General features: G+C 36.5%; 1 protein-coding gene across 1 annotated transcript in view; it reads left to right on the forward strand.

The window, feature by feature from the left end:
- Window positions 1-20,862, forward strand: part of ZFR (zinc finger RNA binding protein) — a gene marked incomplete at both ends in the record, with an annotated part of 38,248 nt that overhangs the window by 13,574 nt on the left and 3,812 nt on the right. Inside the window, 14 exons of the mRNA XM_079548355.1 lie at window positions 979-1,261; window positions 2,284-2,428; window positions 3,024-3,242; window positions 4,522-4,769; window positions 5,742-5,933; window positions 8,194-8,482; window positions 9,428-9,621; window positions 10,105-10,224; window positions 11,334-11,479; window positions 11,854-12,016; window positions 12,988-13,193; window positions 13,441-13,591; window positions 14,968-15,109; window positions 19,980-20,077. Of these exons, the coding sequence (XP_079404481.1) occupies window positions 979-1,261; window positions 2,284-2,428; window positions 3,024-3,242; window positions 4,522-4,769; window positions 5,742-5,933; window positions 8,194-8,482; window positions 9,428-9,621; window positions 10,105-10,224; window positions 11,334-11,479; window positions 11,854-12,016; window positions 12,988-13,193; window positions 13,441-13,591; window positions 14,968-15,109; window positions 19,980-20,077 (2,596 nt within the window). The remainder of the gene's footprint in view (window positions 1-978; window positions 1,262-2,283; window positions 2,429-3,023; window positions 3,243-4,521; window positions 4,770-5,741; window positions 5,934-8,193; window positions 8,483-9,427; window positions 9,622-10,104; window positions 10,225-11,333; window positions 11,480-11,853; window positions 12,017-12,987; window positions 13,194-13,440; window positions 13,592-14,967; window positions 15,110-19,979; window positions 20,078-20,862) is intronic.

Consider the following 20,862-nt stretch of genomic DNA (forward strand, 5'->3'; position numbering starts at 1 on the left):
GGAGTAATCACTGAATTTCCATTTTATGTCAAAGTTGCAGACAGTGTTATTTTGCCCAGTTTGCTGTATTTGTTATAAATCAAAGTAACTGTTCTAAGCTTTGATTGTAATGCGTGGTTACAGATTGAAATAGGACAGTAACATCATTTTTTCTTCAAATGATTAAATTTCAGAGGCCGTAACTTTCTATTTGGATCGGTAGTGCGTACTCATTCTTTGTAAATAGCCACATATTAGTATCCTACCTGCAAATTTTAGAGGCAGATTAGGCTCAGCATGTACTTGGAAGATTGCCAGAGCCCTGATGGCGGTCTTCTTGCATGATCTGCCTGTCCTTTGTTGATGATTCGTATGATTCATATTGTGAGACTGTGGACTGCTATACAAGCAAGGCCAGTATTTAATAATTCTAATTTTTTTGTGGGAAAATGGTATTAGAGGAATGTTTTTAAATGTTCCTGTTTTAATTTCAAGGGCTTGTAGAAGTTGGTAAAGCTCATAACTTTAATGCATTTTACGAGAAAACATCATGCAAGTGAAAGTCAATAATGAGCTGTCACAGGAAAGTAGTTATTTTAATTCAGTAGATAGTTTTATTGAAGAGCTAATAAAGCACTTAAAATTTTGTCGGACATGGAAAGATAGCTTACGTATAGCATACCTAAGGCTTACATATTGTTTTGAAAGAATTTTACTGCTACAGGATGAAACCAACCCAAAAACCCTCTCTAAGAAAAATTCATCAGCCACTCAATTTTCTGTATTTATGGAAACTTTGAAGTGATATAGATGTTTTTTCATGGAGGAGGAAGAGAGGTAATAGAAACCACTGAAATATGTTCATAGGTAGATAGCTGTTCCTCAGTGACTTGTAGAACAGCCAAGTATTAATCAAATCCAAGATGCTGAAATGTCTAGGCATTAGCTTAGTATGTTGAATTAATTTGGTTATTTACTTACTGTCTTTTTCCCATATAGCCAGCAGCCAGCTTCGGGTGTAGCGTATTCCCATCCTACTACAGTGGCTAGCTACACTGTCCACCAGGCACCAGTTGCTGCGCACACAGTTACTGCAGCCTACGCTCCAGCAGCAGCTACAGTTGCAGTAGCCAGGCCTGCTCCAGTGGCTGTTGCAGCTGCTGCGACAGCTGCTGCATATGGAGGCTATCCTACAGCGCACACAGCTACAGATTATGGTTATACACAGAGGCAACAAGAAGCTCCGCCACCACCACCTCCTGTCACTACGCAGAATTACCAGGTGTGTTAAACAAATTTAAAAAATCACTGCTGAATTACTGTGATCTTTCTGTGTTGGAATGTTTAAGGCCAGCGTAGGATGATGGTGAGGACTTACCTCAAGTACTGTGTTCAGTTTTGGGCACCTCAGTACAGAAAGGACATTGAGGTACTGAAGCAGGTCCAGAGAAAGGCAACCAGGCTGGTAAAGGACTTGGAGAACATGCCTTACGAGGAGAGACTGGGAGAAGGAGCTGGGGCTGTTTAGTCTGGGGAAGAGAATGCTGAGGGGGGGACCTTATTGCTCTCTTCCAATATCTGAAGGGTGCTTACAGTGAGAGCGGGGTGGGTCTCTTCTCTGGTGACAGGTGACAGGACAAGGGGAAATGGCCTCAAGTTGCACCAGGGGAGGTTTAGGTTGGATGTTGGGAAAGACTTCTTCACAGAAAGGGTTGTTAAGCACTGGAATAGGCTCCCCAGGGGGGAGATTGAATCACCATTTGGATTTGATGTTTAAAACCATTTGGATGTGATGCTCAGGGATACGGTTTAGCAGAGGGTAGTATGGTTAGGTTATGGTTGAACTTGATGATCTTTAAGGTCTTTTCCAACCTGAGCAATTCTGTGATTCTGTGATGCTTGTAAACTTGTGACTTCAGATTTTGTCAAAATTGTTTGTTCTTACATATTTTGTAGGAATATGATACAGTCATATGAAAAGCTAAAGGAAGTTACTTTTTTAGTTACAAAAGTAGTTTGTGAAGGAGAGTAATTTAAAAGCATTTGGTGAATTTTTTATTAAATCTGGCAAGGTCTGTCAGGTTTTTCTTCAGGTTTAATTTATTTAACTTAATGAATTTTTAAAAAAATTTAATTATTTAATCTATCTATATACAATGCCTCTGTAAATTTTTTTTTTTTAATTCTTCTTCAGTGTATATTAGAAGGAAATGTTATTGGATTTTTTTCCTCTACTAATAACCTTTTCTACAGATGCATATTTTATGGATATGTTCACTGTTTTTTTCCTTTTTAAATGTTTAGGATTCCTATTCCTATGTTCGATCTACTGCCCCAGCTGTAGCTTATGACAGCAAGCAATATTATCAGCAGCCAACAGCAACTGCTGCAGCTGTGGCTGCTGCTGCCCAGCCTCAACCTTCAGTGGCTGAGTCGTACTACCAGACAGGTGGGTTGCATGCTCCAAACTCTTGTCATTATAGAATGTAGGCACTGCTTTAATACCTTAAAATATATTTATGCCCAAAACATATTTCTAGACAAACCTTTTGCTGATTTGTCTTGGAAGTTTGCTGAACTGTGTCAATATGTTGACATATTAACATATTAACATTAGTTAGTTAATCTATGTAGTTCTTTAATTATTAGTATCATGACTGCTACAAAGCATAATTACTTTTTTTACATTAATAAGAAATGCTGTGAAAATTTTTAAGTACTTCAGCATATACTCCAATAAAACTATTGAATAAGAGGGCTGGTTTGGCAGCACTTTTAAAGAAAAAAACAATCAGTAACTAATTCTTAGTAATATAATCTGAGATATCATTATTCAGTGTTGAGTTACACAGTTACACAGAGCGTAACTATGACTTCAAAAATAAATAAATTAAAAGGAACCAACCAGAAAAGCTACCTCCGCTTGTTAGATTTGTTCCCCAGAATATAATCAAATAATCAGTAAATATTACTTAACATGGTTGGCGCTTCATTCAACTAAAGCCTGTCTATGTTTGTGCACTGATGTCTTCCATCTTAATTAGCTCCGAAAGCAGGATATAGCCAAGGGGCAACTCAATATACTCAAGCCCAGCAAACACGACAAGTAACAGCTATAAAACCTGCAACCCCAAGTCCAGCAACGACTACGTTTTCTATATATCCAGTATCCTCTACTGTGCAGCCAGTAGCAGCTGCAGCTACTGTTGTTCCATCCTATACTCAGAGTGCAACATACAGTACAACAGCGGTTACTTACTCTGGTAAGAATTTTACAGATTATGCTACTGAGATCTTTGCAGTTATTACAGAAGGATTTAAATGCTCAGAATTTTAGCATTTTGTGTTCAAATATATCAGTCTACTGTGAAGTATCAACCACTTACATAAAAATATTTTGCCAGTATAATGATCTATCTTTAAAAGAGATTTGATGGTTAAATATGCCTATTTTGTTCCATGTGAAAATATACAGGATACTGCCAGTGTGTTGAGACTTACTGAAGATTTAGAGAAAAGATGAGGGGAAATAAGAATAGAGAAGGAGACACATCCACACAAATATTAACCCAGGGAAATTGGTAGGAAGCCTGATGCGATGAAACAACAGTTGTAGTGGCAACTGGTAGGGAAGAACAATCCGTTATAAATCTTTAAAGTCTGGGTTGTATTGAACCAAAACAGAAGACTAATGGGTGCTTTGGAAGAAAAGCAAACAAACAAAAACAGAAAAAAAAAAACCGACCATCTTTCCTTCAGTAATTAGAAACCCAGAACTGGCGGGCAAGCTGGCATATTATAGCTAGTTTAAATATTTTTATTTTGTTTCTTTTCTGTTTATGAAAGGGATTTTATAGGGACTCTCTTGAAACAGAGGATTAAAATAGTTGAACCAGTAGATGTAGAAGGTTTATGGGAGTACTGTCTCCAAGGTATAAAAGCCCAGTTTCCTTGACTTATTCAACTTTAGTAGTAGCAATCAAGGAGTGCATACCTAGTATGTGCTGCACAGGTTTTAGCAGGCCAGCAGCTTTGCACTAGAACAATTTAAATCTCTGAGGTAGAATGTGATAACACAGTGTTACATTTTTTTATATTCTTTTTTTTTTTTTCCCTTACTCTATGTAATATGTCTTCCTTTTCATGGAAGGAAATTTACTTTTGAACTGTAAATCTGGTTCAGGAAAACTGTTACTTCAGCTGGCTTTGATAAATATTCTTGTTTCACCATAATGAGACCTGCAAGATGTACCAGGAATTTTCACATATTCTTTAGGGATGGTAGTTATATCCAACAACATAACTGTGCATTGCAGAGATGTGTCAAAAATCAAATATGCTTCTGATAAAAGTTATATATTATGTACTTGTGTGTTGTGAAACATTAAGAAAAACCAGGATTGCTTAACAAGATCTCAGTACATTGTTTGTATTCTGCCCTGTTCCCTCAACTTTTATTACAACGCATGCTTGTAATTTGTGTGTTATGTAATTGATACATGATCTACAGTGATGTAACATTTATTTGTTTTGATCTTTGAGGTACCTCTTATTCTGGCTATGAAGCTGCAGTGTATTCAGCCGCATCGTCCTATTATCAGCAGCAACAGCAGCAACAGAAACAGGCAGCGGCTGCTGCTGCTGCTGCTGCAGCAACGGCTGCTTGGACAGGGACCACCTTTACTAAAAAGGCACCATTCCAAAATAAGCAAATGAAACCAAAACAACCTCCCAAACCACCCCAGATCCACTACTGCGATGTTTGTAAGATCAGCTGTGCTGGACCACAGGTACCTGTATTGTGTAATATTCTGCTATACATTTTTGTTACAACTTCTCCAGCTATAAAGGTGTCAAAAATATTTGTTAACTTTTAAGGATCTGTTAAGGACTCTGTAATTTTACTAGTGGGATAAATAATCAAAATGTGTGCTGTTACAGAATAACAATGAGAAAACAGGTGCATTCTGTTAGCTTGCACAGAGAAGCTGTAACTGTATTTCAGACTCAGAAGTATTCTGAAAGTTGAAGTTGATTTGCTTTTTTTTTAGGATACCAAACTTCACAGAATATACTTTCATCAAAACTCCTGAATCATATAAATGTTGTGAATGGTAAACCTGAAAATTTATTCTTCTTTGTATTCCGTCATCCCAGTTTAGTTTCACAGTGGACACAAGTGTATAAAAAGTAGATAACAATTAATGCTGTGTTTGTGTGTGATAGGCTATACAGTAATTTAAGTGAATCTGCCGTTATCTCCCAGGTTGCCAATGTCAGCACAGGAGCTAATCTCAACTTCTGCATTTCATTTTCAGCACAGCTTTGTGTGCTACCTTTATTTGAATCCAGTTTTTTAGTTCTGTCATCATACAAGTTGATGGAAAAATTCAAAACTGAGAATTATTCTGTGCAGTGCAGGAAACTGTGACTGAGATAAGCTTCTGTGATGGTATCAAGTTTTCCATAGCAGTATCTTTTGAAAAGTACTTCATTGAGGAATCGAGGAGGTGTTGGAGAGGAATACTCAGACAGTATTACCTCTAAAAATGGACTTCTGTTGGAAGAGAAGAAAATGTTCTAATCTTACAAGTGGTCTACTTACGCCTTAGAGTTTGTCATATGAAAGAAATCCTCAGCATACTGACTTTCTTACGTAAAGCATGTATTTTATGCTACATTCTATACTATGTGTGGTCGCACAAATGATGGACAAACAATACAAAGGCAGCTTAGTGTATGTGTATAATTTGTTTAAACAGACTTACAAAGAACACTTAGAAGGTCAGAAACACAAGAAGAAAGAAGCAGCGTTAAAAGCATCCCAGAACACCAGTAACAACAGTACTTCTGCTCGTGGAACTCAGAATCAGTTGCGCTGTGAGCTTTGTGATGTGTCTTGTACAGGAGCAGATGCATATGCTGCCCATATCCGTGGAGCCAAGCATCAGAAAGTAAGAACTTTCTCTTGTTCTTGTCACTTGTATATTTTCCCGCTCATCTTAGAGGGGAGAAAATGAACAGAAACAGTACAATTTGAATAATTTTGTTTAAAAATATTTTGTTCTGTGTTTTGTTTCAAGCGTATATTTAATCTCACTATCAGAAGGGCATTGTTGGGAGAAGGGGGGAAAAAATATTGCCACTGCATCAGTGGGAAAAGGAGGTTTTGGAAAATTTGAAAATCATAGGATGAAGATGTTGATTGAGGTGGGGAAGAGAGTGAGTGAGGACATGTCCCTCCTAACTCTTTCCAAGACTATTTTCTGTAATTGTCATCATTCCTTGGCATTTCCTGCAAAGAAAACATACGGGAGCAAGAGCAGCACCCTGTAGTAGACTTTATAATGAGTATTTGGAAATATTTGGTAGGTGTGCACTTAAGTAGGAATTCGGGATTACAGAATACAGGCTGCACTGTGAACCCTTGTGACCTGTGTTTGAATTTGGCCGTACAGTAGTAGCTGGAATGTTGGAGTGAGTCCAGAGGAGGCCACAGGGATTCTCGGGGAGCTGGAGCACTTCTGTGAGGAAAGGCTGACTGAGTTGGGCTTGTTGAGCCCAGAGAAGATACTCTGGGGACATCTCATTATGGCCTTTGCAATATTTAAAGTCAGCTTATAAACAGCAGGGAAACCTAATTTTTACACAGTCTGATAGTAGTAGGACAAGGAGGAATGGTTTAAAACTGAAAGAGAGGAGATTTAGATTAAATCTTTGTGGGAAACTTTTTATGCAGTCACTGAATCACACGGGGACAGGCTGCCCTAAGAAGCTCTGAACGCCCCGTCCCTGGAGATGTTCAAGGCCAGGTTGGATGGGGCCCTGGGCTGCCTGATCTGGTGCGTGATGACTGCTGTAGCAGAGGGTTTGGAGCTTTAAGGTCCATTCCAACCTAAGCTATTTTATTCTCCTCTGTTTCTGTGGTTTAAAAGTTTTCTAAATACAGGGTTTTTTGTTAGTCCAGTTGTTAGTAGAATTTAAATTGACTTATCTAGTATTCTTTCTTTTATAAATACATTGAGATGTTAAATTTTTGGGTTATTCTCAATAACCACATGAGTACATGAGGTGTAGTACTTACTGTCCTCATACATTTAGATTGTTGCTTTCTCTTCTCTGTAGTTAGTCACTAGCCACTGCTTGTTTAGGTCTCCACCTGCGTAAAACTGAAATCTCAATCTATTACTTCGGTACACTCTGAAGAATCTTGTTCATTCTGCTGCAGACAGTCATTTGAAATGTTGCTTAAACTTTACTGCTACTTGACAATGTGTCTGTATTCTGCCTGGGATTATGATTTACTTAAAAAATAAGAACAAAAAGAAAAAAGAAGTGTATGTATGCTATTGTATACGTGTTATCATTGTCTACAGGTTTAGATAAAAGCAGAGTTTTCTTGCTGTTTTCAAATCTTTCTTAAACTTTAGCTTTCATTGTGTGTATTCGGTTTTTATGAAACCCCTGTATTACTCCCTCCAGTGGTGATCAGCTGCCTGTAAAAGGAACTGCTACTCTGCCTGAAGCATTAATTTCAAGAATAAGCATTGTGCCTCTTTGCTTTCTATGAACTTTAAGGAGCTCTGAAATACTCCTCTCACGTCCTCCTTAATCATCTCTGCAGATCTGTATTTAAAAAAAATAGAAAAAAGAAACAACCTTTCCCTAACTAATCTCTTCAAATTTGCTAGATAATTTGGCAGTTCTTTCAATATTCTTAAAAGATAGTGATCAAAAGATACAATGTTCCTGAATTTGAATTAAATAACTTCGATTTGTAAGCAATTTGGAACCAAAATAGCTTAATGAACTGTGCTTTTTGAAGAGAAGAAAAAGCAACCAGGCAGCAGAGCAGTGACGTAGAAATAGTTTGAGCAAAACACTTCCTTCTGTTTTATTGCCTTGTCAGCTTATTGGTTTTCTGTTCTCATGCACATAGCTGTTGGAGTAAATTTATGAATTTGTGATGAAAATAAGCAATCTGAGATGATGATTAAATATTTTCTAGTTTCAGATGACAAAAACTTCTGCATCTCCGTCCTTTTTATCCCAAGATCACTTTTTGTTCAGAAGCAGTAGCTAACTTTTTAGTTACTGATTTTTTTTTTTTCTTTGGTGTTACATTCATGTTTGTGTTACAGCTTCCATAAGCTTTAAGTTCATTTTTTCTAGTTTTTCCAGGCAGGTGATATGAATTTCTTTGTATTCTTACAGGTAGTAAAATTGCACACAAAACTTGGCAAACCCATTCCTTCGACTGAACCAAATGTAGTTACCCAGGCTACTTCTTCAACATCCACGTCTGCTTCGAAACCAGCTGCCTCTGCTTCAAGCATAGCAACTAGCAGCAGTACTGTGAACTCCTCTGTTGCATCTTCTGCAGTGAAAATTCTTACTCCCACGGCAAACACACCACTTAACACAGCGTCCAACAACAAAACATCTTCAACTGCTGCTAATATAGCAGTAAAGAAAATATCTACACCGAAAATAAACTTTGTTGGCAAGTACAGAAGTCAGTCTTTATTTTGAAACCTAACCTATTCCATAGTTTTTTTTTTAAGATCTTACTGTAGCAAATACAAATGTATTTAGTTAATTATGCATGAATAACTGTTGTAATTAAGAGAATTACTGATAGGTGAAAATAAAGATGCGTATAAAAGTTTTGCTTCACAATTTATGATGTTTTTTGTCCTGTTATCTCTGCCTTTCCTGGAAGCTTCTTCATACTTGATAAGAGTGTAGTAGCTTCTGGAGTACAGCAGTCTATAGTCCAGCTGGCCCTAATTTCAGTTTATAGCCTGGGCTGTTAAAGTACATTGATAGTTGGTAACTGGGCAACTGGGACGTCCTTGTAGTAGTGGAAATGTAGCATGGAAACTTCTGTAATGAGCATGACAGACTTTCAGAGATGAGAAGCAGATGTTCCAAAATAAGCTTATCCTGCTCTTGAACGAAAGACTCTATGCAGTTGCAACAGCAAGAGCATAGTGCCTTTGCTAACACAAACATATGGTTTTAATTACTTTTTTTCGTCCATTTACAAAAATAATATCTGATGATGAAAAGAGATCATTAGAATATCTTTGCTAAACTGTTCCCTCTAATTTCTGTCACTTTTAAAAAAGCATGAAAATGATGAAAATTACAGTTACGTAACTTCTATTACATAAGTTGCATTTGTGCAATAAAGTTTTTCACGCTAAAATAGAAAAGCTAATACTAAGTGTTCAAGTAGCTTAGATGTTTTTAAGTATATATTTATTCAAAACAAAACCCTGTTTAATTGTAATTTCAGCATATTTAAGTTTTAATTAGTTTTAAAAGGCTTCTTATGCTTTGCCCAGGACATTGATACTTGCAAATGAAATCATCAGTCTGCATATCACGTGTAATCATAATCTCATTTGATGGAAGCTAAAAATTGAAAAATTTTGATTTCTAGGTGGCAATAAGCTTCAGACAACAGGAAGTAAACTGGAAGAAATGAAATCGGCTGAAAGTGCTAAAGCAACTCCCACTACCACGGTACAAACACAGGAAGTGAAACCAGACACTGCAGCTGAATCAGTGCCTCCTACAACTCTTGCTGCCTTGCAAAGTGATGTCCAGCCAGTGGGACATGACTATGTGGAGGAGGTATTAATATGACAATTTGTGGTGATTTTTTTTTAGATGTTTTGGTGAAAAATTGTTCAGGGTGAAACAAACATTGAACCTGAAAAGGCTTGTTTATATGCTTACATTATTGTATTGTGTATTTTTGTTTTGAGTTTAGTGAGACACTGTTCATGTTGGTGAGATGAACTGTATATAGGATCAGAATTTGATGTCAGTTTTTCATATTTTGCAGATTTGCAGTTACTGACTTCAGCTCAGTGTGTTCATGTTCAGGTTTCAAGCTGCCTGTTCTTTTGTATGGAAGAACTCTTTTCATAAGCAAGCACGCTGGTGTCTCTGATAGAACTGAAAGATCTAGTTTTTCTTATTTCAAAACAAGTATTTTAATGTGTGTTGTAATCAGACAGTATCCAATATAACTGAGTTAAATTAATTTTTGCATCGGTTTTGGGTTTAAAAATCAAAACCCATAGAAACATGTATTATAATTTTATTTTCCAGGTAAGAAATGATGAAGGAAAGGTGATCCGCTTTCACTGCAAACTTTGTGAATGCAGTTTTAATGACCCTAATGCCAAGGAGATGCACTTAAAAGGAAGGAGGCACAGACTCCAATATAAGGTTAGTAGAAATCCTTGTGCTTCTGTCTGAAAATCTACCAGATGTCAGCTGACTAATTGAATGGTCTGACGTTAAGGATTACGAGATTAAGTGTCCTGAGTAAACAGCACATGAAAAGGTAGAGAAATATATTCACCTTCTAGTTATTTTCTTTATAGTTTTTAAATAAGTTAAGCAGATCGGAAAAGCGTTTTTATTTATTTTTTTATTATTATTATTATTATTTAATTTTGAACACTATATTTGGGAACGTTTGCAATGTTAAAATATGGTACAACATATGCAAGCAGATCAGGGTTCTTCTGTGTTGTTTACCATTAATTTCAAACACTGTAAAAGTGTTTCTGGATAGCTTTATTTTCATGTGTATTGATTATATACTATACTTTTTGTTGTTGTTATATTAATTACATATATATAATTATTATATAATTATATATAGTGTTAAGTTTTTCATATATATTAATTATACATTATATATAAATATAATTATACTAATTATGTTAATATTTTCTGAAAAATTTTGTTTGGGTAGACAGCATAAGCCCTTTGTGGAGACATGAGAAACAAACGTGGGCCATTTTTTTCAGTCATGAATGCAGAGAGATTGATGTACAGTGTGCATTTTGGTTATTATGAAATAATGTAAGAACAATCTGCTGTGGTTACTGGAAATGTAATGGGCCTGCATAATCTTGAAAAGGATGAAAGAATTACTAGAAAAATATTTTCAGTAATTTGTGAATATGCTCTTTCAGGAACAGGGTATCAGGAAGCACACAATATTAAGGAGGAAATTTTTTTTTCTAGCTACAGATTAGTCACCAGCTACAGAATGAACAGTAAATTATTAGGTATTATGTGAAGCATTTTCATCTTAAATTGCTTGGTTCTTGAGGCAAGTGAAAAAGGAATTTATGCTATGTGTAATACATTAATTCTTCAAATTAGTGGAAACATTTTTCTTGAACTACTCTATGTAGTTCTAAGACTATAGTTTATTCCTCCTGATGTTACTGTGCAAAAGTAGTGTGTGTTAAACATTCCAGAAAAACTGTTTTAACAGAGATGAGAGGAAAACAGTTTATTTTATTTTATTTTTTAACTAGAAAAAAGTAAACCCAGATCTACAAGTAGAAGTGAAGCCCAGCATTCGAGCAAGAAAAATTCAAGAAGAAAAGATGAGGAAACAGATGCAGAAAGAAGAATACTGGAGAAGACGAGAAGAGGAAGAACGCTGGAGGATGGAAATGAGGTAAATGCATTTATACCAGTGAGACAAGGCTGCAGTGAAATTCACATAAAGCTAGTTGGTGCCTCTGGAGTTGGTGCTTTTGAATGTTATGGCAGCTCTATACTAACTTGTTCTGAATTAAATAGTTGTTAACCCTCTAGGATTTTTTGTTTATTAGTGTTGACCTCTTCTGAGAAATGTAGACTTAATAGAACTACTTTGGTATAAAGAGACTGACTTTCAAAAAGCCATTCATTTTTGTTTACCTTCTGGAGTTTCCTGGTATCTGTAGATGACTACCAGAAATGGGTTAGAGAGGACATCGAAGAATTCATTACAGTGTTTGGAAGTGCAAATGGCTGTGTAAAGAGAATGCTTTGTTTGATGCACTTCAGGCGGTACGAAGAGGACATGTACTGGAGGAGAATGGAGGAAGAGCAGCATCATTGGGATGACCGTCGTAGAATACCAGATGGAGGATATCCTCATGGACCTCCAGGACCTCTTGGCCTGCTGGGAGTGAGACCAGGAATGCCTCCTCAGCCCCAAGGACCAGCTGTGAGTTTCTTAACTTAAGGGGGGGAAAAAATGAAATCTTACTTACCAGGAGGCACAGTTAAGGACCAAAATTACTCAGTGCTGCATTTTCTCCGGTATTTCTTAGTAAAGTATTTGGATGATAAACAAAAAATTATATGTGAATCTGTCTTCCAGCATAAGTCCACCTATAAGAAGAAAGCATGCCTCAAAGACAAATACTAATTCTTATGAAATACATGTGATTATGGATTTCTGTATTACTGCATTATAGAACTTTATTTTCTTGATCTCTAAAGATTATTTCCAACCCAGAACATTTTATGATTGTGGACAGATATATGAGTAAGAAGTGGCTGGTTCATTAGTCCCAGAGGAGGGTTAGAATCACCATAGAATCATAGAACGGTTTGGGTTGGAATGGATGTTAAAGCCGGTCCAGTTCCAATGCAGATTCTGTGGGCAGGGTTGCTACCCATCAGATCGGGCTGCCCAGGGCTCCATCCAAAGGGGGTGGCCAGCAGGGAGAGGGAGATGATTGTCCCCCTCTACTTGGCTCTTGCGAGGCCCCATCTGGAAGACTGCATCCAGGTCTGGGGTTCCCAGTACAGGAAGAATGTGGAGCTCAAGGAGGGCCACTAAGATGATCAGAGGGTTGGATGCATATTTCCTATGAGGAAAGGTTGAGGGAATTGGGTTTGTTTAGCTTGGAGGAGAGAAGGCTCCAGGGAGACCTCATTGTGGCCTTCCAGTACTTGAAGGGAGTGTATAAACTGGAGGAGGAATGACTGTTTACAAGGGCTGATAGTGATAGGACAAGAAGGAATGGTCTTAAACTAAGACAGGGGAGGATTAGGTTAGATATTAGGAAGAAGTTTTTCACACAGAGGGTGGGGAGACTGGAACAGTGATTAAGTGATTTGAGGGTTGAATATTCCGTGAACTTTGAAATATGCACACATTTCAGAAATACTCTTTTGTCCTCTATTTAGCCTCTGCGTCGCCCTGACTCCTCTGATGACCGCTATGTGATGACCAAACATGCAGCAATATATCCAACAGAGGAGGAACTTCAGGCAGTCCAAAAAATTGTTTCTATTACTGAGCGTGCTTTGAAACTTGTTTCTGACAACATGACTGACAATGAAAAAAACAAGAGCAAAGAGGGAGATGATAAAAAAGATGGCAGTAAAGACAGGTATTTTTCTTTTTTGAGAAATTAATCTTTTGTTCTAAAAGTCATTTTATGTTTTTTCTCAGATTGTTCTCAGTGCTTGCAGGGGTCTTGTTCTTGTGAGGTTTTGATATAACGATTTTTAATACTGACTCTGTCCTCAAGTGGATGAGGAATAGTCCTGTTTTATTTCATTTTTTTATCTTCAGGATTAATTGTAAGGTTATAATTCTACTTTGAATGCAGCTTTTAACTATAATTTACTTCGCAGAGCTTTGAAAGGAGTTTTACGGGTAGGCGTTTTGGCTAAAGGCTTGCTGCTCCGTGGGGATAGAAACGTTAATCTTGTTTTGTTATGTGCTGAGAAGCCTTCAAAGACATTACTCTGCCGTATTGCTGAGAATCTTCCCAAACAACTTGCAGTGAGTAGAATTGAGATTTTTTTATTTGATTTTTATGTGATACTGTTTTTTAAAAAAAATCATTTCATAGAATAAGTTGTGTTCTTTAAGCTGATTGCTGCATTTCCTAGCTCAGGTTCAGTTTCTTCTGATTTTCTGAGTGTTTCCATCTGAATTCAATGACCATGCTGTATGTTTTACTTCTTCCGTCTTGTGGGTTTACAGGTTTCTAGATGCTTATGCTAGTAATGTAGTATCAATCATCATTTAATAGATTCCATTTAGCTGTCAAATAAAAATGAGCCAAGGAAGAATTTCTGTTACTACAGTGTTAAAAAGGAAGCTTGCTGTCTGAAGGTCAAAGTTCTGAATTAAGGCCTGTTTCTTTTCAGTGTTTATGCTTTGAGGTTCCACAAGGAAGTTAATAAAATAAGTCTTGTAGCTTTTTAATTACAAAAAAATTCCCAAATCAAACATGCAGTTTTAGTTGCATGTTGAGTGGAATTCATATAAAACATTTGCAATACTTCCATAAGTAACGAATATATAAAGTCTGTAGCTCCATTGCTCCCTACTGAAACCAAGTCTGCCCGCCGTCATCATAGAAGTCTTGCCGTAGCATCAGTCTTTCAGTACAATTCAGTGAATTGCATGGCATAATCAGTAGCACGGTAGAAGTGTTAGCAGGATCAGATTAATTCGAAAATAATATTGGGTCCTGCTCAAAGTAACAAAACAAGAAGAATTAAAAATTGTACACCGTGGTCTGTCTATGCAAACAAATCACCTCCAGTTTGTGGAAGGAGATGACTGATACGCCTGTTGCTTCTTGAAGTAGAACTATTAAATATAGTAGCAAGAAGCAATTTAGAATAACCGTTTTTTTATTGTAACATTTTCCCTGGGTGTCTGTCTTGCCCTTTTTTCCTATCTGAGGATGCTGTGACAGCATCCTCAGTACTCAGAACAGTACTCAGCCTGTAAAAGTGAGAGCTGGAGAGAGGAACTGCTGCAGCTTTGTGGCTGCTGTATTCAAATGGGAGACATACACGATTCACATTTCAAGTGGCTGTGAGGATTTCTTCTAAATGCTGTTGAGATTCATGTTAAATAACTTACTTTGCATGTGAATTCTCTTTATGAGTAGTGCTTTTTCTTTTGCGTGCTTGTTGACAGCAGATTTGGTAACAGTAAATCCATATCTGTATATATCTCTATGTTTATAGGTTTCTTTTTAATTGGATATGCTGTGACTTCCTTGAAAATACATGTATCTGCATTGTATAATTATTACTGCATTTCTGTCCTTCCGTTAAAAAGATGTGTTGAAATCCATTTTCTTCCCCATACTTGCCTTGGCTATCTGCTAATAGAAATCTCTGTTTCCCAATGTTTAGGTTATAAGTCCTGAGAAATACGATATCAAGTGTGCAGTCCCAGAAGCAGCGATAATTTTAAATTCATGTGTGGAACCCAAAATGCAAGTTACTATCACACTGACATCTCCAGTCATTCGAGAGGAGAACATGAGGGAAGGAGGTTGGGAAGTTGTTAAAGATATTACCTCTCTCCTATGTATTTTGATATGTTTATCTATTCTGCTTAAGATGGCATTAAGGTCCTGGAAGGTAACATGCTGGCACAACACTGATTGAAACCTTGTTTTTCAACAACCAGTCTTGGTAGACAACAGTTGGTTAAAATAAATACTTACATGATGCATTTATTTAATTTTTTAAAATTCTAACTTTATGTCCAACCTCAGCTTTCTGGAAAAGGTACAAACTTTTATTTTTTTCCCTCGTCATTTTGATTAAGTGAAGAACTAAACATTCAGTAGCAAGTGGCTATAAACTGCATTCTAGAGCAGTCTTGCTTTGAAAGAAAGATTGTATCCTTTTAGAAAACCAAATCACATGGTTTTGGATTTAAACTGGATCAGTATTACCATCACTTACACATTCCAATTAGCATTGGCACTTAAAATGCTCTTGTGTAATACTTTTGATGGTAATAGCACTTCTGACTTTAAAAGTGCAATTTTTTCCAGCTCTCTGAGGTTGTTTGTTTGTTTGTTTGTTTTTGGTCTGTATTGCTTTTTGAGTACATTTTAGGCTTTCGGTATTATAATAAGTCTCATATCCAACTGGCAAACCCAGACTAGTATAGTAAGAAACAGCTTGTCACTGAGCTGAAGGAGAAGGTGGTGTTCATAAATCAATTTATGTTTCTGAAGTCCACAGTTTCTCTGGTGCCAGCAGTGTTGCTTTAGGGTCTATTCTGTAACACTTTCAAAGCTTGAAAAGCTTTTAAGCCAACAAGCATGATTAATGTCTGCAGTACATTGGTTCTTTTTGTCTCCGGGTCAGATAAAACTAACGTTTGTTTCCTTTTAATCCTGTACTTTCATAGTTGAAAGACATCATGGCAAACACGGCTCTGGTGTTTGACAGTGAACCTACAAATAGGAGGCCTGAGATTATTCTAATGCTTCTCATGCAGGTTGAGAAAATTGTACACATTTATGTATATATGTGCTTCTGTATATACATATTTATATAAGCTACAGTTGTTTTTTATTTTATCTCATCATTACACGTCCTCTAAAATATTTGAGGTTTTTATACTGCATTAGTTATGTTCTGTGACTGTGACTAGTGCACCATAAGCAAACTCAGTTAACAAAGTCATCCTGTGTAATCAGAGAAAATTCCAGATGTCTCATGTAGTTCGGATGTCTTCTGAAGAGCAGTTAAGAGTGCTTTGTACGTGATTGTTAAGCTGATGCCTATTATACCTACCTATAAATGCTTTATACGTAGACTGTCACATCCAGTCAGTAGTACTCAGGATTTGGCAATCTCAGGTGTGACATGACTCTTGGTTGGTCTGTGTTCAATCTGACTTTGCATATTGCTTAAGTTTATAGAGAATACTTTCATTTAATGCCTTTGATTATTAAGTCAGATAATCGTTAAAAGAATTTAACCTTAAACACCATGCTAATGTGCTATGCAAAAACTGCAGTATTGATTTTGCCACACTACTCAATTGCAGTTAAATTGCTTGTGGTCTAAAATTACATTATACAAGCAAAAAATAAAAACAAGATGCCTACAATTAATTCCTCAATTTATGCCTCCAAAAGGAAACAAATTTGTATTTTTGTCTGACCCACTCTTGAGTTAAAATGATCACTGTGAGTTTATTCACTGCTGAATGCAGTTCTGCCTCTGGGCAAGCAAAATCAAGTTAGATTTCTCTCCAAGACACTGAGCAGTATGAAATAGATGTTCAGTAAAGTTCACTCTTGAAACGAGAAAATAGAAGACTGAATTGCAAATTGTTGCAGCAAAGAAGGCCTTATTATGAAGACTGCTGCTTATTTGCTGCAGAGTTATAACAGTGCGTGTTTTGTGTTCTTTTTCTTACTGCAGCTTCTCATGCTCTGTGTCTTAACAATGGTTACAAGTTTTCTTTTTTTAGCTCGCTTGGGGAGCTAGTTCAGGTGATAAGGAAGGCTTTACCGGAAGAACCAGTTTGAGTAAAGACGAGACTGAGACTTACACACAGAGAAGAATTATGTTCCATGTATAATAATCTATTACGTGATAAAAAAATACGGTGTGATATAAAATTGTTAACCGCATAGCTACTGTTCTTTACAGTGTTCTGCGTTTGACAGTTTCCCAAATCTGATATAATTGAAGTGTTCTAACCCCTGCTGTGGAATCTTTCCTTCAGCAAGCAAAGTGTACATATCTATACATGTATGCGCGTGGTTTTTTTATCCTTAGCTAATAGCCCCGGTCCAAAGCCTTCTAGCAAAGAGACTTGATTCCTGTCAGGGGTTGCCGCCAAGACATCGGAAGGATTTTTGACCAAGGTTTTCAAAAGCTCACTGTCACACCTGCCATACTTTACAAAGAAAGGGGGTTTGGATGCATCGTCCTGGCATCTACTGTTACTTTGTGTTTATTTTTTTGTTTGTTTGTTTCGTTTTTCTTTTTGTCCTTGTCTCTCTCCTAGAATTCAGCAGTGTTCACACTAGTTTTGAAACAGTTGACTGGGTAATATATATTTCGCATAATAATGCTACGAAATTGATATACCTGTTAACTTTTAATGAAGAAGTAGTGTGGACACGGCATGTCTAACTCAAGATTAACCCCTTATGCTTAGACTAGTTATAAATATGTTACATAGGGTGAGAATTCACGATTGAGTTTTGTAAATTAACTCAACTCTGTGCCTTAGTGTAACAGGGTGGTAGGCTGGGGTCTGAATTTAGTTAAATAGTCATTAAGGGGTTAATCCTACAACGTGAAACAGATGCAAAAATCCACAGATTAAATATTACAAGAGTTTCCTTTTTTTTTTTTTTTTTTTTCCGATCAGTATTTTCTCAACACGAGAGGTGCCTTGGCAACTTCTGACTTTTACAGTCTTTTTAAGTTTCAAGGGTATTCTGTTCATACATTCTTCCTACATTGGTAGCACGTTTTAGATTTACATTTCTAGCATTGAATAGGATTCTCTTCTATGCACTTAGTAGTGTAATACTTTCTTGTAAAATTATTTTCCAACTTTGGAATTTTTGAGAGCTAGAAGTCAAGTAAGAGGAGTATAAAATGTAGTGAATTGTGCTGAAAATTTGCAATGTTACCTCATTGCATATTAATTTTAGAAGAATGTAAATAATGAATAATTAGGCCCACCGAAACCATACTTCTGCTTTAAATTTCTCAACTTTACTTTGCCACTCTTTTCTTCTGTAGGATTTCTCTTAGTGTACCTCTTGTCTCTATTATCCAAGTTGTGCTCACTTTGTCAGTTATCTTACCTGGCACCTCTCTTGCATAGGTTTGGGGTTTAGTTTCATTTTGTTTTGTTTGTGTTTGGTTATTTTTTGTTTTGTTTTAAATACCTCTTTAAATGTGTTCATTTGCTTTGTAAATGCTTTTTTAGTTCCTTCTTTCCACTTTAACATATGGTCCCTATGTTTGAGTATTTTTGTGAGAAGATAACGGTATTCTTCTCAATCTGGTTCTTATTTTGAAATACTTTTTTACTTAATTCTGTTCAGAGCAATAAGACTATCATATGAAGATGCCTAAATCTAAATGCAGTGCTTCAGCTTAAATTTAACTGTAGTATCTGAAATTTGTAGCACTATGCTTATTTACAGCTTCTTGTACTCAGGAAGGTATCCAACTATTTATTCTGCTTTTCTAGTAAACGAAGTGGCAGCTTCAGAGCTGTCTTTCTGCAGCATCACTACAAGTGACTTACCTAAATTTACGTCTTGCTGCCACAAACTATATTCTTTCATATAGCCACCTCCTGTGAAACGTGTGCCATTGAGAGAGGGCTTTTTGTTTCTTTCTATGTTACATTACCAGTTATGCTACCAATATTCCTTATTGCTAGTCCTAGTGGCCAATTTCATAATTAATACATTAATTTTTAAAGTTGATTGCTACAGTGTAGCCTTACAACTGAAAATAACCTGAAGATACAATTTCACTTTATTCAGTGGTTCCTGTTGATAAAACCACTTCCAAAATGGCATTGTGATCTCTTCCATTTAGGTAACAAAGCAGTCAGCTTGTCAATTAATTTTCTGAATATTTAATAAATGGGATCTTCTGAATTCTCTTTATCTTTCAGACGTTATGCTTTGTTTTTTAAACTATTCCTTGCTTTGCTTTTTTTCCGCTAAGTCTTAAGGAGTCCCCTTTCTTTGCATTTTAAGTTATTTTGGAGCACATATGTCATGGATTGAGGTGTTAATTTGTCTGAATAACAGAGGGTACTTAGAAAGCAGTGTAACTCTGTAATATTGAAGAGCATTTCCAGTTCTTACAGTCAGCTTTTAAAGCAAAATCATTACGTTCTCATGAAGTATAATAGTAATATTGCTACAAAACATCTAGGTTTTTTTTTTGAGATGTTTCAATACTTTTCTTTTGAGGTCTAGGTCCCAAAAAACAGGAGACAGTTAAAATGTACAAGAAGCCTAAGTTTGAATGTTTCTACTTGGTTAAAGTGGATTTTTGTGTTCCTTCTGTCTTGTGTTCTCTGTGCTGGTGCACTGTGTCCAACCATCCTTCCTTCAGTATTTTAGGGGATACGTATTTTTCTAGTGGCAGCTTAAACAAAGAAGCACTGGGCGTTGCATGATCTGCAATGCATTTGGAAGTAACCAAAAAGATAATTACGCTGTTGATCTTCACGTTTGGTTAATGCCCTAGTTCTAATTGAATACCTTTCATGGAACGTTTACACTCATTCAAGGGTTTAAAATTCAAATGGCATGTGTGACATTGAAGCTACTTTAAGGAAGTGTCTTGCTCACCTGGTCAAACACCCATTCCTCACTGCATTTTGCCAATTCAATCCATTTTAGATGTAACCTCGGGTATGGTGAAAGACCCACCGGACGTCTTGGACAGGCAAAAATGCCTTGACGCTCTGGCTGCTCTACGCCACGCTAAGTGGTTCCAGGTTCGGAACATCATTTTACTTTCTTCTTGTAGCCTTATGAGAGATTAAGTTCAGTTGCATTATAAGTGTTTAATTGTCTGAAAACACTCAGCGTTGTTCATGCTAATAATACTTAATATTTTTCTGGTCCCTAAATTTAAATGTAGAAGGTTGAGTATGGAGGAGCTGCTTTATGCAGTTATGGCTCATTTGACATGATTTTTTTTTTCTGCTCTTTGAGAAGGCGATGTTGAAAGTTTGACTCGCTTGGGGTGATCATATATTGTATATTTGTTATATATTCCATAAGGCTGCAGAGTAACTTTGCTTTAAATAATGGAATATGTGTTTAAAGCTTTGTGTTTAGATTTAAGACTTTTTTTTCCTATTTCTTTAAGTGCATTGAGTGTAGGGAATGAAAGGTGAGAAGCAACTGTTTGGTTTAGTGACTTTGCATTCTGGCAAAGGCACAATAAAGAAACCAAACAGATTCCCTTGACCTTTCAGTCTCTATACCTACTTCTTAGACCTTTACTTTATCCTTTTTATTTCTAATATAGAAAGATACTGTATTCATTGTTACAAGTGAACATGGGTCAAAGTGTACAGGGGATCAAGAAATGTTATTCTTGTATAACCTGGGCACTTTGACTTCTACCACCTTAAATTACTAACCCTTTATAAAATACTGCTGTAAATGGCAGCTCATGGAGGAAACTTGTAAAATGATTTGTTTCAGTCTTGGATCTGAGCTTCCATTGAACAGTGGTGTTTTAGTCTTTCAACAAGTCATATTTGCTGTTGGT

The sequence above is a fragment of the Tetrao urogallus genome (genome assembly GCF_951394365.1).
Source record: "Tetrao urogallus genome assembly, chromosome: Z".
NCBI lineage: Eukaryota > Metazoa > Chordata > Aves > Galliformes > Phasianidae > Tetrao > Tetrao urogallus.